The sequence below is a fragment of the Bombus pascuorum genome, chromosome 3, assembly GCF_905332965.1.
Source record: "Bombus pascuorum chromosome 3, iyBomPasc1.1, whole genome shotgun sequence".
Classification (NCBI taxonomy): Eukaryota; Metazoa; Arthropoda; class Insecta; order Hymenoptera; family Apidae; genus Bombus; species Bombus pascuorum.
This window is the reverse complement of record NC_083490.1, coordinates 7,247,908-7,267,694: the sequence shown is the minus strand read 5'-3', so window position 1 is coordinate 7,267,694 and position 19,787 is coordinate 7,247,908. Positions and strand designations below refer to the sequence as shown.

The 19,787-nt window shown below is 30.0% G+C and overlaps 3 protein-coding genes across 12 annotated transcripts in view; 2 read left to right on the top strand and 1 right to left on the bottom strand.

Annotated features, from left to right (window-relative positions):
- Positions 1 to 114: 114 nt before the first annotated feature.
- LOC132905639 (small ribosomal subunit protein eS7) lies at positions 115 to 1,699 on the bottom strand. 2 transcript variants are annotated; one of them, XM_060957146.1, is made up of 5 exons: positions 1,580 to 1,699; positions 1,046 to 1,216; positions 585 to 766; positions 375 to 525; positions 115 to 222 (listed from the first exon to the last, which is right to left on the bottom strand). In XM_060957146.1, the coding sequence occupies exons 2-5, from the start codon at positions 1,214 to 1,216 to the stop codon at positions 145 to 147; spliced, it is 582 nt and encodes a 193-aa protein (XP_060813129.1). In that variant the 5' UTR covers positions 1,580 to 1,699; the 3' UTR covers positions 115 to 144. The 2 variants fall into 2 exon arrangements, with proteins under 2 accessions (XP_060813129.1, XP_060813130.1); XM_060957147.1 differs by lacking the exon at positions 1,580 to 1,699 and adding an exon at positions 1,404 to 1,557.
- Positions 1,700 to 2,288: 589 nt separating this feature from the next.
- LOC132904861 (cytochrome c oxidase assembly protein COX20, mitochondrial) lies at positions 2,289 to 3,193 on the top strand. Its single transcript, XM_060955645.1, has one exon. The coding sequence runs from the start codon at positions 2,542 to 2,544 to the stop codon at positions 2,914 to 2,916; it is 375 nt and encodes a 124-aa protein (XP_060811628.1). The 5' UTR covers positions 2,289 to 2,541; the 3' UTR covers positions 2,917 to 3,193.
- Positions 3,194 to 3,691: 498 nt separating this feature from the next.
- LOC132905629 (uncharacterized) overlaps positions 3,692 to 19,787 on the top strand; it is a 67,945-nt gene continuing 51,849 nt past the window's right edge. For 6 of the 9 annotated variants that reach the window (XM_060957118.1, XM_060957114.1, XM_060957124.1 and 3 more), the window contains exons 1-2: positions 3,693 to 3,869; positions 8,936 to 9,058. In XM_060957118.1, coding sequence (XP_060813101.1) covers positions 8,966 to 9,058 — 93 coding nt within the window. In that variant the 5' untranslated portion in view covers positions 3,693 to 3,869; positions 8,936 to 8,965. Of the gene's footprint in view, positions 3,870 to 4,343; positions 4,402 to 8,935; positions 9,059 to 19,787 lie in introns of all 9 variants that reach the window. The other 3 variants (XM_060957115.1, XM_060957119.1, XM_060957117.1) reach the window with 3 other exon arrangements.

Sequence of the window (19,787 nt, the reverse complement as noted above, 5' to 3'; positions counted from 1 at the left end):
TTTGTGTCACAATTATAACACAATATGATGCATAACAAATATGTTAAATTTTGATGATTAATATCACAAATTTTATGAACTCAAAATGGGAAAATAACAATCTGCAAAGAAAAGTATTTCAAATATTTTTATTTTTTAAACAAATTACACATAAGTTTCTGGGAATTCAAATGTTACATCCCGGCCTGTTAGCTTCTTATAGACGGCGGCAAAGGTATCAACCTAGTAAATGAAAATGTTGCATTAAATACCTTATATTAATTGCCATTAGAGAATACAAATATAAGTAATTTATATTTGTCACTTGCACAAATAAAAATGAAATATAAAATATGGTACATTACAGAAAAATTTATCATTAAAGATGCATTTACCTTGTGTTCAATGTTTGTTTGCTCATTTTTATCTAAATGAACTTTAATAAGCTGTGTTCCATCAAGTTTAATTCTGATGCGTTTCCCAACAATCTCTACAGGATATACTAAATCTTCTAATAATGCATCATATACTGCAGTTAAGGTACGGCTAGAAAATACATTTATTTATTACTAGTTTATAATATTTTTAGTAATAATATAACATACCTTCTAGGTCTCTTTTGCTTATTTTTAGTACGTGTTTTTCTTGTTGGTTTGGGCAAAATCTTACGTTCTCCAACAAACATAACATGCTTTCCAGAAAATTTCTTTTCTAGTTCACGTACAAGTCTAGTTTGAATTTTTTGAAATGCCTTCAACTTTGGCATAGGTACATATATAATAATGCACTAGAACAAATATTAATTTACTTTATATATATTACCATACATTTAAAATCATAATTTTAATTTCAAGCATTATACGTATCTAATAGGTTGTTTTGTTCTTTGTAATGAAAAAAGTAAAGAATTATAAATATCGTTTATTATATAGTTTTTGAATATAATCAGTTTAAGTTTATAATTAATATTATCAATATTAGCTGCTAAATAGATACTGAATCAAAATTAAGTTATATAGATGCAATAATTGAAAAGTTATTGTGCAAAATAACATGTCATTTTTACCTTTTTATTATTAGTCTCTATTTCACGTGCTTTAGTGATATAAAGTTCTCTTAATTGCGATTTTAAATCACTATTCATTTCCAGTTCCAGTAGAGCTTGGGAAATGCTGGCTTCGAACGCATCAGGTTCGGCCCCGCCACTTTTTATTATTTTAGCGTTTGCTGTGAACATCTGAAAAATATTTTGAGGTTAGGATTTCTTCTTGTTTATATACTGATACTTTATGTCTTACACAAATATTCTATTTAATGATAATTTTAATTATAGAATATGAATTTTATTTGAAACTCGTGATGTAGACAAAAATATAATTTTAAAATTAAATGCTATAAACTACGATATGCTGTTAAATAGGTACATTGTATCCAATAAAATCCAATTTTATCACATCTTATATATACGATCCGAGGAAAAATATTACTTCGTCTGACACATCGTTATGTTGTGAATAACATGCAAAGTATCATTTAACGTTTTCTAATTCATTTTAACTTCGTTTTTAACTAAAAATTAAATTGTAACTCGAATGTATACCTTGACGATATCCGTACCGTGTGAGAAAGATCCAGTATACTCCCAGATAGGAACACCAACTGTTCTGCGCACAAAATGTCTCTATATTTCTATTGTATTATACTATTTATTATAAAATACAAAAATATGATTTTTCATTCGCTATTATATCATTAATTATGTTTTAAAAATATTCTAAATTGATTAACTTTACTTAAAAACATTTTCTAATGATTTAATTCTAAAACTTTTATTATATTCGTATTTTCACGAAATTTTGTTTTCTAAAAATTTTGACATATATTTTTTATAGAAGAAATTATTAGATAAATAAAACAAGTTTTTAATATAATTGTAATATATATTTTTTAATGCATACATTTTTTGTATCTCTAAGGATTTGGTAATTTGCTAAATAAAATTTCTTAATAAGCCGTCACATAATAATACATATGAACAGGCCTCGATACTCATATACAAAAGCCTAGGGAAAACCGTCCGGAAAGTGAACTGTGACTAGTTCTGAAAATCATCATGGAAGAAAAGAAGAAGACACTTTATGTATCTCTGTCTGTCTTACAAGATCGCGAACTTTGTTGTCTTCCATGGTAATTTTTCACGATTAGACACGACTCAATCTTTGAGCGGTTTTCCCTAGCGAGTGTCGAAACCGGTTGATATAATTGTGAGCCATAACGTTATTTATCTTTTAACTTATATCTTTTAACTTACAGATTTAACATAACAAATCGATCTTTCAGAAGTTTTATTTCATATATCTTAAGTCTTTGAATGGATTTTGGCTGAAAAATGTATTTACTCTAAGGAAAAGTGAGGTCAATAGGTATGCCTTACTTCAAAACATAGTAGGATTAGAACATTTTCAGGGTAATGCCATATTACATGATAATTCGTGTTTTATAAAATGTACATTTCTTATTGAATTTGAATAAGACATATAAACATTCAAAATATATATTATCATGGAAGATGAAAGAAGTGTATATCATTATGAAGAAGGAAAAGAAAAAAGGATGCCCTTTACCATCTTTGGTGAACCAATAATTAAAACACATTGTCAAAGAAATGCTATGATATCTGCTATTTCTGGTGGCATGGTTGGTGGTTTAATAGCATTTTTGTTTACTAGTAATCCAAGAAAGTCTACACGAATAGGAGTAATTACTTACGGTGTAATAGGAATTCTTGGTGCATTTTATTGTACATACGATGAAATAAAATCAAGAAGTGAAAGAAGAGAATTTAGGAAACTTATGTATATGGAAACTCATAAATCCCAAATGAAGGATACAAACTCAGTTGATAATGTATCAAACTCAAAACTTGAAAGTATTTAAAGTTTTTATTTACACAAAACGTCCTATAGATACAAGTACATAGGTTTTCTTAAATGGGAATAATGTATAAATGTAAAATGTAATTGATTTATATTTGTAACAAAATTTATATTTTGTTATGCTTATGTATCAATTTGTAATATTATGCAAATAATTATTATATGTCAATAGAAAATAAAATGATATAGAATGTCATTACTTTCTTGTGTAGTATGTAAATACAAGCAGATAATAAGTGCACATCAATTAATAATTAATAAAACAATAATTAAACAAAGATCAAGAACTAAATTGTTTTCTTATATCTTGTTTATGCTAAGATTATTAAGTGCCCCATTGATACAATTATCCTTTGTCTATACCTTATTTAATGTACAAATTAATAACAAGTTCTAATACTTTCTATGTAATAGAAAATAATACAAATTTTCTATTTTGTTATATAAGATATGAAATAATCATTCAAGTACCGAATAGCTCTAAAAAAATATTTATCCATCTATTTTAGTGTAGTACATTTATATATATTGTATGTATGTAATTATTGTAATTCTTGTGTTACATAAATAATCTTACATATATATTTAAGATTTGAGCAATTTCTTATTACGTAAGTTCAAATAAATTTTCTAAATCAATGTTTCCGGTAATCTACAGCAGAGGGCGCTGAAGAGAGTATGATATGCGAAATTCTGTCTGTTATATGCTCATTGGTGTTTGCCGTTTGGTGGGGTGTGTATGACATCACGACGCATGTTTCGTACTATCGAATATGCTATGCTGAGTGACAGGTGGTGTAGTAGTTCTGTTACGTACCGTGTATCGAGGATACAAGTCGTATCCTCGCGTCACGCGATCGGCACGTTGTCATTCGTAGGTGTCAGTGTTAAGTTTTGTGATGCATACCACGATTTCACGCAATCTACCTGAGAGATTCGACTCTGCGAAAAGAGGTGAGTTTGTTATTCTCAGTAACATCTCAAATTTCATCTTTTAAAACCTAATGTTACTTAGTAAAAAATTCAAGTAGATCAGTCAAATTTTTTAGAAATAAGACTAATTCTACCTATTCGGTAGTACTTACATATAAATGTAAAAAAGCTTGTTTCTTTTCTAATTACTTATCTTTAAACAATTGATTAGTTTTGAATGCGATAATCGATGAATTTATAGATTCAGTGTTGCGTTTTATGGAAAGGTGACTCAGAGGGACTTGGAGACGATGGTCGAATTTGGTTAAGATATGATTTTTTTTTATATATAAACAATGAGTGGTAGTCTCTTAGCTTTCAATATGCGTCATTTGTAATCATCGTATGGTATCTACTCGTTCGACACCAAGCAAAGAAAGATATCTATTTTGGCCAAGATCCGATGACATTTGTGACAAGTTCTTGGTATGAAAAAGGACAATTTATTTTTTCCAGTGTTTTTGAGACAGCTATACAACAGGCCAGGCATAGCGCCACACGGAATTTTATTAGTGTGAGTAAACACGAGTGTATTACAAATTACAATATGATTTCCGAGTATAGTTTCTGGTAAAGAGGTGTTTACAAAAGGTTAAGGTGCATGCGTAATGCATTCAGGGTCTACCTTTTCTATGGTCAACTAACAAAACTCTTCATTTTCATTTCTTTGCTTTTTTCCTTTTTCTTTCTTTTTCTTTTCTTTAACATCTATCTTTCAATTGGTTAAATAATTTTACTTTTTGAATATGACAGAAGTTGTCTCGTATGACATAATTTTTTGAAGTGAATGTAAATTCTGATAAATTAGTACGTTAAATGGAATTACCGATCACGTTTATGATAAGTATACATATGTATGCCGAGTAAATTGTATTGGAACTTAAAAAATTGTGATACGAACATATGCAAGTATGTACAATGTACATATATCAGTTTTAAATATTATATGGATAAGGTTAAATAGTATAATATATTCAAAAAATTTTATTCCTATTATAACGTATATTTTTCGATACAATTTATAATAGTATATTGAAAGTGTCTTTCGTCTAAACCACCGACTCTTCAATATTTCGGTCAGTATCGATTGCAGGATATGAAACTGGGTAGGGTCCTCCATTTGAACTATCTCAATGCGGATTCTGGCTTTGCACATTGCTTCTCTCGTTTAAAGATTTTTCCGAAACTTGTAATAGGAAATGATATCTTTTCTTGAGAATTTATTCGTTTTAACTATTTGGTTTTCTTTTTTGAGTATAATTTTTTGTACAACATTTTTAGAAATATTATTTCCTATTCCTATTTCTTTTTGGAAATAAAAGAATATATTTCGATATACAAATTTCATAATTAAAATTTTCACAATCATACATAATAATAGTACATTTGTATTATTTAACCAGTATCTTTTGTTATTAAATTACTTCTTCTAAATTAAATAACTTTTTGTAAAATAAAGACATTTTAACATTAGATGTAATACAATTCTTACATTACATTAGAAGGTTTAGATTATAAAATTAACAAAAACAAGTTATTAAAATTAGTGATATATTGTAATTATGAAAATGAAAGAACAATATTTTCAATAGAAGAAACAATTTCTGAGTTTAGTAAGAAATTTTATACACGAATAATTTCACAAGATAAGTTAAAAGAATCAAATCTAAAATTGATGATATTCAAAAGGCTTCATTAAATTACTTTGTAATGATCTTTTTATTTAACATAAGATATGTCGCTAATGGTCTATGTCAGTTATCCTCATTTTCCTCTTTCATATCTGGAGCAGTGTGAAAGTACATTCGTGATTACGTTGGTCATTGACTTCTGATGAATCTTCACAGTCGATTGCTGCTTAAGAGCAACTTAGCATTTTTACAATATTAACAAATAGTGAGCTAACGTGAATTAATTTTCTAATAATTGGGGAACATATGCAGGAGAAATAAACGATAGAGTGAATGATTCTATTAAATATTGATCCTTATTTAATAGATTGTAGATATTTATGTATTTACGGGAAATGTAACGACGCAAAAATATATGGAATACCTAAAGTAAAGTACTCGCTATGATATTTAGAGGGTACAATAAAGCTCTGTTTTTAGTTTCTTTTTCTTTATACTATAAATATGTTGTATTATACTGTATTATATATTACAATCATATTAGTAAAAATATGAAATCGCATAAACATCCGCAGTCTATTTATAATATAACGAATATCATTGATTGTTTAAATAATTTTATGACTTCTGTGAAGTGTATGTTTGCGATAAATATCTTGCAACTTCTATGAACATTTTCGTATTTGTTTGAAGCATCACCACTGTAATTGTGATATGTCATACAAAATCTTTTCTATTATACATAATATATTGCGAAAAATTTGTGTCACGTATTTCCTATATAATTTTCAATTTTAAACGATCGAAGACCTAGTCATAAGAGATGTTCCCACGTAGAAGAAATTGGTAACACTTCCCAAACAAATGGGGTTCATGCATTGAGAGTGTTCCGAATGTGGTGAATTGGGCCAGTGCCATTTATCGCCCTACATCTTGGAATCACGATATATACCGCCACCTTTCACCATTGATTTGATGTATTTAAGGTTAAATTCCTTCCTAAGATACTACCTCTCACTTCATATCTATTTTTCGCCTATACGTCAGGGTTCTTACGATAACGTAGATCTCATTAAAGCATTTTGCTCGTTAGGAAATTCATTGAAAAGCAAGAAAAAAAGCGAGATACATTAGATGCTCTGATGGTTGTAATAGATAGCGTAATTCTGTTCTTTCATAATGATACGACGTATTCAGTTCGCATTCTAATAGGAATCGCTTCTTTAGCAGGTAGGGAAACTTTAGCTGGCTCGCAGATATTATGAATCAGAAAGATTGTATCTGGATGAGAAATTTATGTATGATTTTCCTTGGAAACCAACGTTTTGCAATTATTAACTGTCTGTAACATCATGTGACCTGAAAGATATATATCTCGATTTTTTAAATTCTATTTCATTTATTCGTAATTACATGTATTATATTCTATTAGTATATAATTATTCTGTAACTGAATGATTCATTTACAATCGTTTTGAGATCGTAGGTTCAAATAAAAATCTATAATCGATGAAGATTCATGCGAATTCATATTGTTGTGAACATAATTTAAAAAATAGAATCGATATAGACGATTATTTTACTTACTAAATATCGTAACAAATAACTATATTTTGGACGCGCTTTGGTAATTATATTTCGTTAACTCGCCATTAAGTGAAATAATAAATTATTATTAGATATTCATCACTAAATTTTGTGTTAAGCAAAATTGACGCTAATATAATGTTGCATAACTCTGCTAATTGGCTTCATGCTTAATTGATTGTTACATATAAGGGGGTATTTAAGTGGAACTACTATTAATAATATTAACCAGTTGGACGTTTGTTTCTGAGAGCAAATCTAATAGGTATTTTTAAAATACCCAATATTTCATCGTAAAGAACCATAACACTGTGATTTAGTAAATAAAATTACCAAATACATGTCTGTTATAATTGTAGAGATATGGATAACGTTAAAATATAGATGATCTATTAAGTATACTATTATTAAATAATAGTATTTTTTAAATTAAAAATGATTGAAAATTTCAGCTGCCCGTTTTTGTAAAGTGAGCTAACAGATGTTGCAATTTATTTCAAAATATAATTTTCATCGTTATAATTCACATTAGGACCGAATCATCAGAAGCGATTTTCATTCTTAATAGAACATAACTTTCACTACGTATACTACACGAAGATAACAAATGGCTTTAAATCGTTTTACTGGATTGTAATTGGATTGAAATCGTTTATATCACTTTTTAACGTGTCATATGTATAAGAGTTATGACTCTATATATGTACTGCAATAAATCTATATTCATCATCAATTTCACTGTTAAAATCACAGTAATTGATTTTGAAGATATAATTTTGTTGTTTGCTCATGTCTGTTTATTAAATATATGACCAAATACTTATCTCTCAACTTTTACATGTTTATTATATTTTCAATTAACTCAAATTTCAATGTAGAATTTTAAAATTTATGAGAAACAAGATCTGAGAATCTAAGTTACTCGATATTTTAATATTAATAGCGAAGAATTTATAACATCGCAGTTGTTTCTTTCTTTTTATATGTGTAAATTAAAGATATTTACACGTGTAATGCAATATTACATGGTATTTATTTTTACAGACATGTTCACACTTACTTGATTCTTTAGGTACCTACCCACTTGTTTTTCTAATCTCTGTCACGCATCTCGCACATTATCTTCTACATCCTTATGTAACTTATATGCTCTATTCGAATCTATACATGCATATACCCATCTGCGAGAAGATACTCTTTCCAGTATCAAGTTTTTCTTGTCCTTTTTCTATTCTACGCATATTGACTGTAATAATTTACTTGACTGAAAATAAGGTAGATATAAGTATCTCTCTCACACACACACAGTATAGTTTGCTTGTTACTGGTGATACTCTGATATTTAATACTCTGATGTTAGAGTCACAAACATATTGTAAAATTCATGACATTTAAATTACGGATATCTAGGAAAAATACTGTAAAGTTTTATTACATTTACGTAATGCGATTTGATTATTATTTAAATAAAAGTCAGATATGCAAATTTTACGACAGCGTCAAATAATATTTATAATATTGGATTTTGGAGAATATAGACGAAATAATCGAGAATAAAGTTTTGACTTTTCACGCATGCATTTGCGCTTACGATTATTTAGTTGTAAAATGTATATGCATATGTATTTATAATGTCACATATGTATATATCATATAATTGTCATATGTACATATTAAATAAAATATATTATCGTTACGATATTACATACGCTACCAACAGAAACATTCAGTCACGAAATTAAAATTGGACAATTGAACGGACGGATTGGACAATTAGTGTTCATGATGATTTTAGATAATATGATTTAACCATTGTTTGATTGTGTATAGATTGTGCTGGGACAAGGTTGGGGAATCTATATGGGGCAATGCGTGTCTCGTAAGGCGGGCGCCGTCATCGCAACCGGTCATCGCGACTCGCTCACCTATCGTATCATGGATAAACCCGCTAAGGTAAATCAGTTGCAGATATTCCGATTTTTTATTACAAAATAACAAAGATAAATGTAGAATAAAAATATAATATATATTATAACTAACGAAGAAGATAGTTTCCAAATTACATAAGCTGTTACGATAATTTTATAATATCCCTTTAATACGTTGAATTGACTGAAATTTGTTATTGGAACGTTGAGCAAGTTGACGGAAAAATTATTACGAAGCAATAGAATGAAATAATCGAGTATCGAGATAAATGTCGAAGGATCATGAAAAATCGCACTGGGATATCCTTTAGATTTTATAAACAATTATTTGAATAATCTTCCTGGTGCATAAATTTTCTTTGGAGAATATTCTTTTATGTATCATATCATATACAAATTATATATTCTAATATATTATAAATTAAAATATCTTTCGCAGTTTACTTATATAACGATGAAACTATGTTTGCGTTTGAGCGAGGAAAAAGTAATTTTTTGTTGCACACGACGCTGATTCTTAATTTATAATTTGAAATAATAACTTGTTGATGTAGTTAAAATTGGAAAATTTCTTTACGATTGGAAATTATTAACTCGAAGGGTAATTATTGTTGGTATTAATAGTTGTTAATTGTTATTTTGTAATAATTTCAAATAAAGTAGATATAAATATTTAATTATACATAAAAATAATTTGCATTGCATATTATCTGCACGTAAATTAAGTACGTAATTATGTATGTATATTAAGTTAAGAAATATATTCAAGCAATATTTTTAGTAGAGCGAAATACAGTTTCTTTTAGCTTCCGGCGTATACATCTCGTTAGTATTTTTTTCAGATCTCTAAATTTGTATACAATAGCGTATAACACCAATAATAAATCAGAATACACAGAGTGCTATGAACCATTACGCTCATTATTTATTGCAGTTGAATGATGAAATCTTAAGAAAGCATCTCATTGATATTAATTACATGCTTCAGTTCGCGAACAACATAAAATTCACATCATTGTACTTTACTTATAAAAGTATTCTTAGCATCGTTAGATGACCTTCCTTAACATTTTGACTAATTTTACAAACATGTTAATTTTTGAAATTTTTGTTAATAGTATGGAACACTAGTTTTATTCTGTGATATTTATTTATCATATTTTCTTATCTTTTTATACTTTACATTACGCACAGAAGTATTATCTTTTATCTTTATTTATTTGTATGTATACAGGATGTCCCAGGTTTTAATGGGCGAAACTTTGATAGTATATTCGACGGGTTTAAATAAGAATAAAAATGTAGTAGAAATACAAAACGTGTAAGATCTTGTAGAAAAAGTTATGACAGAAAAATGAAATACGAGGAGAAGAGCGAAGAACTTGCAATTACTGAAAAGTTTATTACTTCGATAAGACAATACCACCTTCGCTCCTTTGTTTTCTCTTTTGTTTTAAGCCTTATTCGAAGCAGAAAGTAGTGCACGGTAAGCCACTTATACAGTTTGAAAGAATTGATTAGTGTACAGTTTGAGGCTAATGTCGTTTTGGTAAATTGTGCCAGGTATTTTATGTAATTCTTACATTTTTTTAAGTTTTGCTGCATTAACTTTTATATATCTGATACCAAACTGGTCTAATAAAGAAAAGAACACAGTGTAACAATTCTTCTTTACGCTTAATACATCACTATGTCATAGTACAATTACGAACATATTTCTTCGAATAAATGCACCGTTAATTATCGCTTTCTAAGAATGTTGGAAACTATGTTTGTCAATTATTTTTGACACACAATACAAATAGTTTTTATCTATAGAATAACGTTTGAATTCTTGAATTTCATCCAATTGTTGCAAAGTTGTAATCATTTGAAGTTAATGATTGTCAATTTTTCGCTCTGTTTACTTCATGCATTAACTGCTTCTTTTTTACAACTTTCTCATCATGTTACCGATGAAAAATTGTACTTTTATAAATTCCTTGGAACCTATAGAATGGTTTCTTACAAGTATTTTTGGTGCATGAGCTACACAAAAGTGGACCATTTTCTACCATCCGCCAGTTTCGCCTTTAAGACCTGCGATATCTTGTACATTAAAATCGAATAATTACAGCGTTCATTAGTATTCGTGTACTCATTATAAAAGTATCTACAATGGACACACGAAGTTAGTATACAATATAAATATAATGATACCGTTCAAAATAAAGAGAAGAGTAAACATTAATATCGAAGACCAAGACATTTGCCTCTGTTATCATTCTCTATTAGTAAACAGTCGGTTTTCCAATTTACACGTATCGTGACATAAAATTTGAATGTACGAACAATGTATTGGTTTAAAAATATTATGTTATCAAATTTTTGCAACGGTGCTTCTACATTTTTCTCGAAAGTAAGTTTTAATTTCGAATAATTGCGAAGAAATTGGTGTAGTACAAAGTACATTAATATTGATTTGTATTCGAAAGATACAGCGGATATAAGAAACTTTGAATTAGTAAATTTCAATGGAATTGATTGATTCATAAAAGAAAGGATAGAAAATATTTTACACGGTCAAGTTGTTCGTACGAACGAGCAGATTTTCATTTTCTTGCCTGTATGTACAAGTAAAATGTGTGCTCGAATGGACATGAATGAATTGGTGAAAGCGAGGGAGGTTTCAGAGTGAAAAAGGGAAGGAACGAATACAACGGTGTGTGTTGATGGATTTCAATTACAGGTGTGGTATTTTACAAGCAAAGCAATTGATTTGCATTCGTGAATTGGTTTGAGCGAGTTACAAAGGACCGTAAAACGTTTCAATAGCATGACAAATATTTTATACTTTGTGCATACCTAATATAATAAATATAAGATAAAAGATATTCAATAAAATATAACAATAAATAGTTGTTAGAAAAAAATGATTAAGCATGAAATTTATATAATTAATTCCCATGTCTAAATTATCGTTAGATACGATTCGGTATAGAAGAATAATTTTATAAGGTTCACCTTTACGAAGATAAAAGACATTAGAAAGTGCAAAGATGAATCGACAGTTATGTATATTGAATTTCACAGTGCTAAATTATTTAATACTATAGAAAATATCTAGAGATCTGAAGTAATAATTATCTACTCTAATTGCATGAACGTTTAGTAGGATATCGAATAACTTTAAAGCCGCAACATTCTATATTTTATACATACATACATACAAGATCGGATATTCGTCAGATAGTATCGATACAGTACGTGATATGTATCTATCGACACGTTTCTTTTTGATTATTCGAAAATAAAATATTGTTTCTGGTATCTGTATAAAAATGGTTATATTACGCTCATATTGGAAATATGTTACGTGAAATTAATTATTTATAAAAGTTACACAATTTTTATCATACCATTATACACGTATTATTTTCATTTTTCATATGACGATTTTTACTTACTTTCACCGTTGAAAATTTTCATGCAATATTCCACGTTAGTGCCGCAGTTTTTCTTCTTACTTCTTGCCGCAATCTAATTGAATCTTAATCCTAAAAATATTCTTAAAATTTAGAAAGTCTCAAACTGTTCGAATCGAACGTGTATTGAAGGATGGCGAATAAGTGTCCTAACTGCATACCCACCTACTTTTCAGTACATTCCACGTAGCGATTCTACACATTAGCGTAACTAGCTTCACAGTTTCGTCGTAAAGGAAATTTTATTTCGTAAATGTGCCTTTTAAAATTGTATACTAAGAAAATTATTCTATCTTTGTGTTTCGAGATACTTTTCCGGGTTGATGTAAATTTTTGATATTAAAGAATATACAGGATAATAGAACAACATAATACAAAGTAAATAGAAAATAATTATATAACAAAATAAATGTAAAAAAATTTATAATCTAACGTAGTAAAAATTGTAATTTACGAGAGATAATACCGTGAGAAATTAAATACAGTTGATGGCAATAAAATCTTTCGGAATTTTCTTATTGTTGGTTACGCCACTGCTTAGACAAAATATACATCACAGGCTTTCTTGTTCTTCTCTGTCCTTTCACTCCACCATTTGTAGCATTTCAATATACATGCCTGATTTTGTACATTACTTCCTTCGTTGAATTCGCTTGAAGGCTCTTCTTTTTATGCGTTACGCGTTCAAGAACTTGTTTCGACGTTTTAGATCAAGTTATGTATACGTGTACCTACTACACACAAATTCCTTGCTAGTGGAAAGTTTTTGCGAAATGTTCCCGAATTGATCGATCTTTGTTTGAGTAAATTAAACTTTATAGTTTTCGAGAATTTACGATATCGCAGTCTCGTTAATTTGAATTGCAAGTTTACGTAAACGAGTAAATTACTTTGCTTCATTTATTAATTCAACGATTATATAACTGTACTTGACTATGGTAATATCTTTATATCATACACGATATTTTATTTCTATTTAATGATCCAGTATCTAATTGGGAAATTTATTTTCGCATGTAAATTGAAAATTTATTATCCTTTACTGTGCCAGTGAAATAGCGTTAGAATTATTTTCTCTTATGTTTCACTTATAAAATACTTGACTAAATTAAATTTATTCGGACAATTATCTTAGATAAGTAATTCAAACAATACCCCGAATTATGCAACAGAATATACGAGCCGCTTATTTTCCAAGTCGGTTAACTCGACAAAACTATAAAAGTAGACAAGGAATTGTCGAAATCATGTAACATCATGTATCGATCGAGTGTTGCGCGTTAAAATTTCAAAGGTTTAAAAAAAAGGAGTTTTCGTCTGTAAACGGTTTACATAAATGAGATAAAACGAGATCGAAAATTTCTCTAATACTACGATCTTCGTCTCAGAAACGATATAGAATCGATATTAAAAATCTTGCTTTTCTCTGAGCAATTCCACACTATATTATATTATTCGCGGGTTAGCCATTTAGTGCATACTTCGGAATATCAAATTATATAAGTAATGGCGAGAATTTATTCGACTAACCGGACTTCTTTGCGGTGTGTTAGGCGTACAGTATAAGTAAACGCGTGAATAGTGCCTCGAATCTGATATAGCACTTTGATTGCCGTACCGCAATACTATACCTGTATCTTATAACTTCATGTAGCGGAAAAGCTGGCTGATTCTGTGAGATAGAATTGAAGGCCATGCTTAGAAGGTTCATTGTCCTTAGTATGGTTTACGGTATTTGAAATTCTGTCTTCTTCATTTTGACTGCGTTGAACTTGTTACGTATATCGATTAACACGAGATGTTACATTAATAATTAACGTCGGTTAACCGATGTATATATCAATGGCTGGATCAAAGGTCTGTTTAAGAATGAACATGTTTGAAACTGACGAACACTTTGGTCGCTGGAAAGATACTTCTATTAATAGAAACACACGCTGTTGAATTTTTCTTTAGTGGGAAAAAAGGATACTGTTGAATATGAAGTAGATAAGACAACGCGAAAGTCACCATTGGTCAACTCCATAAATTGAAAAGTATGGAGAGGAAACGATGTTACGAAAACCTAAAAATGTAAATGTAACGTAGGGAAAAAAAAGAAAATTATGCCAGTTTGATATTTAAACATATGTCATCTTCTTGCGATGAATGAACCCAATGTTTTTTTATTCGTGTTCAATAAAATATGAACGTAGCATAACAACCGCATTGATACGCGGTATGTATATGCGTAATAGTTGAAATATACGTGACAAAGATATACGCGGTATCAGCTTAAAAAACAAATTACAAAAGGCCTTCGTTTTGCGGTAACTCTACCGTTATTTTACGCTTACCGATCGTACGTTACAACCATTCACGTTTCAAGGAACTTTCAATAATTGGTATGTGTTGTTTTCGACAGTGTAGTATCTACTTTTCGTATTCGTGTTTCGTGCATAGCTAATTAAAGAATGCTTCGCAAATATGCGTTACGCTCGTGTCATTCTATTTGATATTCCTGTTGCGTCTTCGAATTTTTATGTAACTTACGCAACTCAATAACAGATCTCATTAGTCTTCGTTGTAACAGTTATGTCAATTTTGAAAGCAAGCTATCTCACGTTTTTTTTTATCTTTCCTGATAATAAAGTTAATAAGAATCCTTATCGATGTATCAGGATATTAATATTGAAGAAATTCTGAATAAATGATATAGGTATTTAATTTTCGAATTTAAATTTTCCACCATTATTCCATATCTTTCTTTCCACTGCGTTTAACGAAAGAATAAAAATTAATGTAACAAAGGAAATATGAAAAGAGATATTAGATTTTCTATTGTCCAATTGCGTAATGGTAATAAACGTATTGTTTGCCAGACGTGTACAATTACTCATGTTGCTTGACTGCCTGCGTAGTACCGGACACGTAAGATTACGGATTTTGCATATTTTAGCAGAGGTCTACGTACTGTAGTTTTCCTTTAGCCATGGCTCTTGCGAAAAGTATATATTCCAAAAGCTACATTTTGCGTAACTGCGAATATTTCCGCTGCTTGTAAATAGAAAAATGTACATTACAGTTACTTAGACGTATAAATATTTAAACGATCTTTTAATCTTTTCTATCGGTTGAAAAACGATTACGTTTTATTCCACGCACGAATATAAGCGAAAAATTCCACGTCTTTCTAATCATAGCTAACTAGGAAAACTCGCATACGGCAGACAAATGTTCAAAGTTGGTTTTCTGAATCAGAAACAATGTCTCGATTGGAAGAAAGACTTATTCTACGTTTCGTCTCCTCGTCGGTTGTACCATCGTTTCTTACACATACTGTAGACGCAAATAATTCAAATAAACGTGTACGCATTTCAAGAATAGTAATTTCATGATTCAATTCATCGCGTTGATATTCCATATACAATTTATTTTTCTTTTCTATATAATTAAGCGCGTGTACATTTTCTCAACCTCCTTCTGTGTATCATCGCCTTACAAAGGCTAAAGATGAATGTTCCTCAGTTACATGCGTACAGATTTATTTAAACACGACCGATAGGTTGTCGTGCTTCCTACAGGTACAAGTGCTTTTACGTGACCGACACGACGACGTGCGTTAATTATGCATAAAAGAACGTCGTGGTGGACGCCTATGTTTTTCGCACAGCTACTCGTTTGTACGACCGGTCGTGATATGTGAAAGTAATTAATTGTTAAGTTCATCACCGATGCTAATTCACTCGAGCGTAGTTCTTGCTCTTTCCTTTCGTTATATCCGCTTTCCATTGTTCTCCGTTATGCCAGCTGGTTTCATGGCGGGTATCCGCTAACCGGAAACAATATGAAAAAAAAAGGAAAAAGAACATGAAACCAGGAGGATCAACACCTACGCTCGAGATAGGAAGAAGGAGAAGTTCCTCTCTCCGTTTTTTTGTCCGGTTTCTTCGTGTTGATTCTCCGAGAATTGGCATTTTCCTTTCTTGCATTCACTTGCATCCTTATGGGGGAAGTTTCGTGCACGTTTTATTCGAAGGAATTCATACATGAATATTGATGTTGGAGAAAGATTCATCGGGCTGGTAAAGAAAGATTCTTGAGGAACTGTTTAGTCGAAAGATCTACGAACACGATCGAGACGCGTGTCTATGAACACGCGCGTGCTATATTACGAAGCTCGGTTTATTTCTAATGAATTTTTTTAAATCGAATTTATCAAACGCAGAAAGCAAATTTTCTACGTTTCTGAGAGAAATTATCTACGTACATGTACATGTATGTGCTATTTGTAAGTACACGGATAATTTGGAACTTTAACTAGTGTTCATAGTTAAAGCGTAGGAATAGACGATGAATTAGTAATTAGGAGCGACGTTTGCTATCTTTTCGTGGAATCACCGGGTTGTACAATTAAATTACCTGTTGGAGATAGTAAGTAGAATTAATCTTAAGTATTAGCGCGATATGTTTGCTGTACAAAAATATTTAAAAACAGATTCGCTGCTGAAAGAGTTAAAGTCAAACTTTTCTCTGAAAAAGTTTCTACGTTACTTTCTATATATTTTGCTAGTGTCACCAAAAGTAGGACAAGTCGTTTCAATAAGTTCAGCAGAGATTTTTTTTTTTGTAATAAGAAACACGAAACACCATTTTACAAGAATGTAATGTAACGTGATATCTCGTATCACTATGATCGCAGTCTGTCATATATCCTTCTATACATAGAGTTATACATAGAGTACAAGAGTATACATAGATATTTGAAAAATTATATAAAATTTCATAATATTTCATAACTCTATCAGCTATCGTATTTATTATGAGTTATAAAGTACAAAGAAATGTTTGACATTTAAACAGGACAATAATATTATTTTAATTGATATATAATGTACTTTCTCTGTAATTATTTCTATAATTTTAACAATTTGCTAGTCTCAAGACAACAAATTACCATCGACCAATTGTAACTTGCTCTCCTGTGAAATTACTCAGTGGAATTTACCTTCTGCTTTTACTATTTAAAGAATTCCCTGATTTTACGCTAGATGGCAGGACACTGCAGGACGATAAACGCTTATATTGTAACCTTTAATATTTTCCAATATTTTGTTAAAGTACGCTTACGATTTATTATTCATTTAATATACAATTTCATTCGATATAGTATTTAAAGTTTTACAAAAACGAAGTTATATTCTATTCCTCTTATTAACAATTTACAATTTTGAAAAACAATTGCTTTTACTAGCTTTATTAAAAATTAGAAAAGAAAACTAAGAAATCCCGATGCAAGATGTCGGTGCAGGTACGTAATTCGTTTATTTACAGACCAAATCGATATTTAAATTTCTATCGTTTCATTTATTTCGAATCCTAAATTATATTAGTATTTTTGCTATTACCCTAACGTTTAACAATTCTAATTTTATTGTCGAAAAATAATCTATTCTATATTTATAATTCACAACAAAATATTATCATCTCATTTAGATTGTTCCCCTTTGACGATTCGCGATGCAAACGAAAAATGTTGAGCGTAACATTTCAATTTCACGCTTCGTTAGAAGCTATGCGAAGTGTAATGCGCGAAAGAAATTATAAAATCTGTACTTTGTACTTTAATGTGAGCACCACTTTCGTAGGATACCTGTACTCGAATTATTCTGAATTATTTTAGTAAAAAGGTAGACATATATTTTACTCTTCTCGCTAGAACCTCTCATCAAATCGCGAGACTCTTGAAATGATAAGCGTATCAATTTCTGGATTAAATTACTTGCAAATGGACAAAAACGATACAAAAAATTCTACGGAAAAAGGCTTTTAATTTACAGAAGGTTACGTATTTTAAACCGAATGAAATATTTGCCAAAGTGTATTATACAATTGTTTTTTATTAATTTCGTATATTAATCTGGACAAAGTGAGCGGAAGAGCTTCTGTTTTGTAAAAATATATTTCGTACACTTTTGTATATCAGCTTTTTAGAAGTCGAACCGATAAACTCCAGTTTTTCTAAGCTTCTCAAGTTCATTAGCCAAGTACACGATTAATGTCCAACATTTAGAAAAGCAATTATACATTTCCGTATGTTCGTCCATCGTAAGAGAACATTGATACGAGTGATATCAAGCTTCCATGTAAATCTTCAAAAATAATTCTCGCAACGTTATCGCTACGTTTATGCATTTTTTGGTTTTAAATAAAAAATTAGAGTTCCAAAAATCTACAAAATACGCGTAGAGTCTATTTTTTTTTTTTTTTTTAGTTATGTTCATAAAAATATAAAATTGCGCGAATATCCGCAGACTGGCTGTCGCTTTGCTTCACCTTGCAATTTTCGGTTTCGTCAATGTGACTTCTAAGTGAGTCATATTTTTTAATAAGGAGGTTGCGACGCGGACCCAAAGCTAGTTGACCTGTGTTAAAAGATGCTGACACGGTGACGCGAGATTAAAACGACGAAACCGAAGGCAGGAATATCGAAAAATAGAAGAAGAGAAGAAGCCCGTGTCAAAATCTGATGACTCGTCGCTCTTACGAAAACGTTGAGAAGAATCTGATAAACGTCACGCTAATTGTCAGCGTTATTCGCGAACTCTTTTCGCGTTTGCCAAGTTCAACGTGAAAGTTCGCTTTTCAATGCACAGTCTGCGTCATCCGAGTGAAACGCGTGTTTTTTTCACTCTTTTTATCCCTGAAAGTGAAAGAATGAAACGCACCTCCTGCCTGGGAAGAAACACATTATAAAAAGATTGTAATCTCTTATTTAAAAAGATTTACAACGAATTAGTACTAATTAAAATAGCTGTCGAAAATTTCCTGCGAACTTATTATGCCAATTATAGTTATACATTAACGAAATTCCTCTTATAAAACATTCAAGTAACTGTCATTCGTATTATAATTACGCAACAGGCTTTTATGTATTTAACAGTTCATTATCGAGCAGGTACATAGGCAAAAAGATTGTAAGTGGCATAAGCCTCGATACGATCGACGAAATCGATTTAACACAACACGTTATTTCACAATTTATTTCTATTACGCAATAGCGTTCTTTCTTTTTTCGCCTTTTTTTGGCAAAAATAATTTGTACATTATCAGAGTCAGACAGCATCAGTGGAACATCAATATACCAAGTGTTAGTAAGAGTTAACATTTTCGTTTTATTAGAAAATAATAGATGCGTAATGTTTTTTGTTTCATATTATTTGCTGAATTATGTATGACCCATTATGATCGTTTCAATAGAACAAGATGGATCATACATAATTCAGTAAAATAATATGAAACACAAAATGC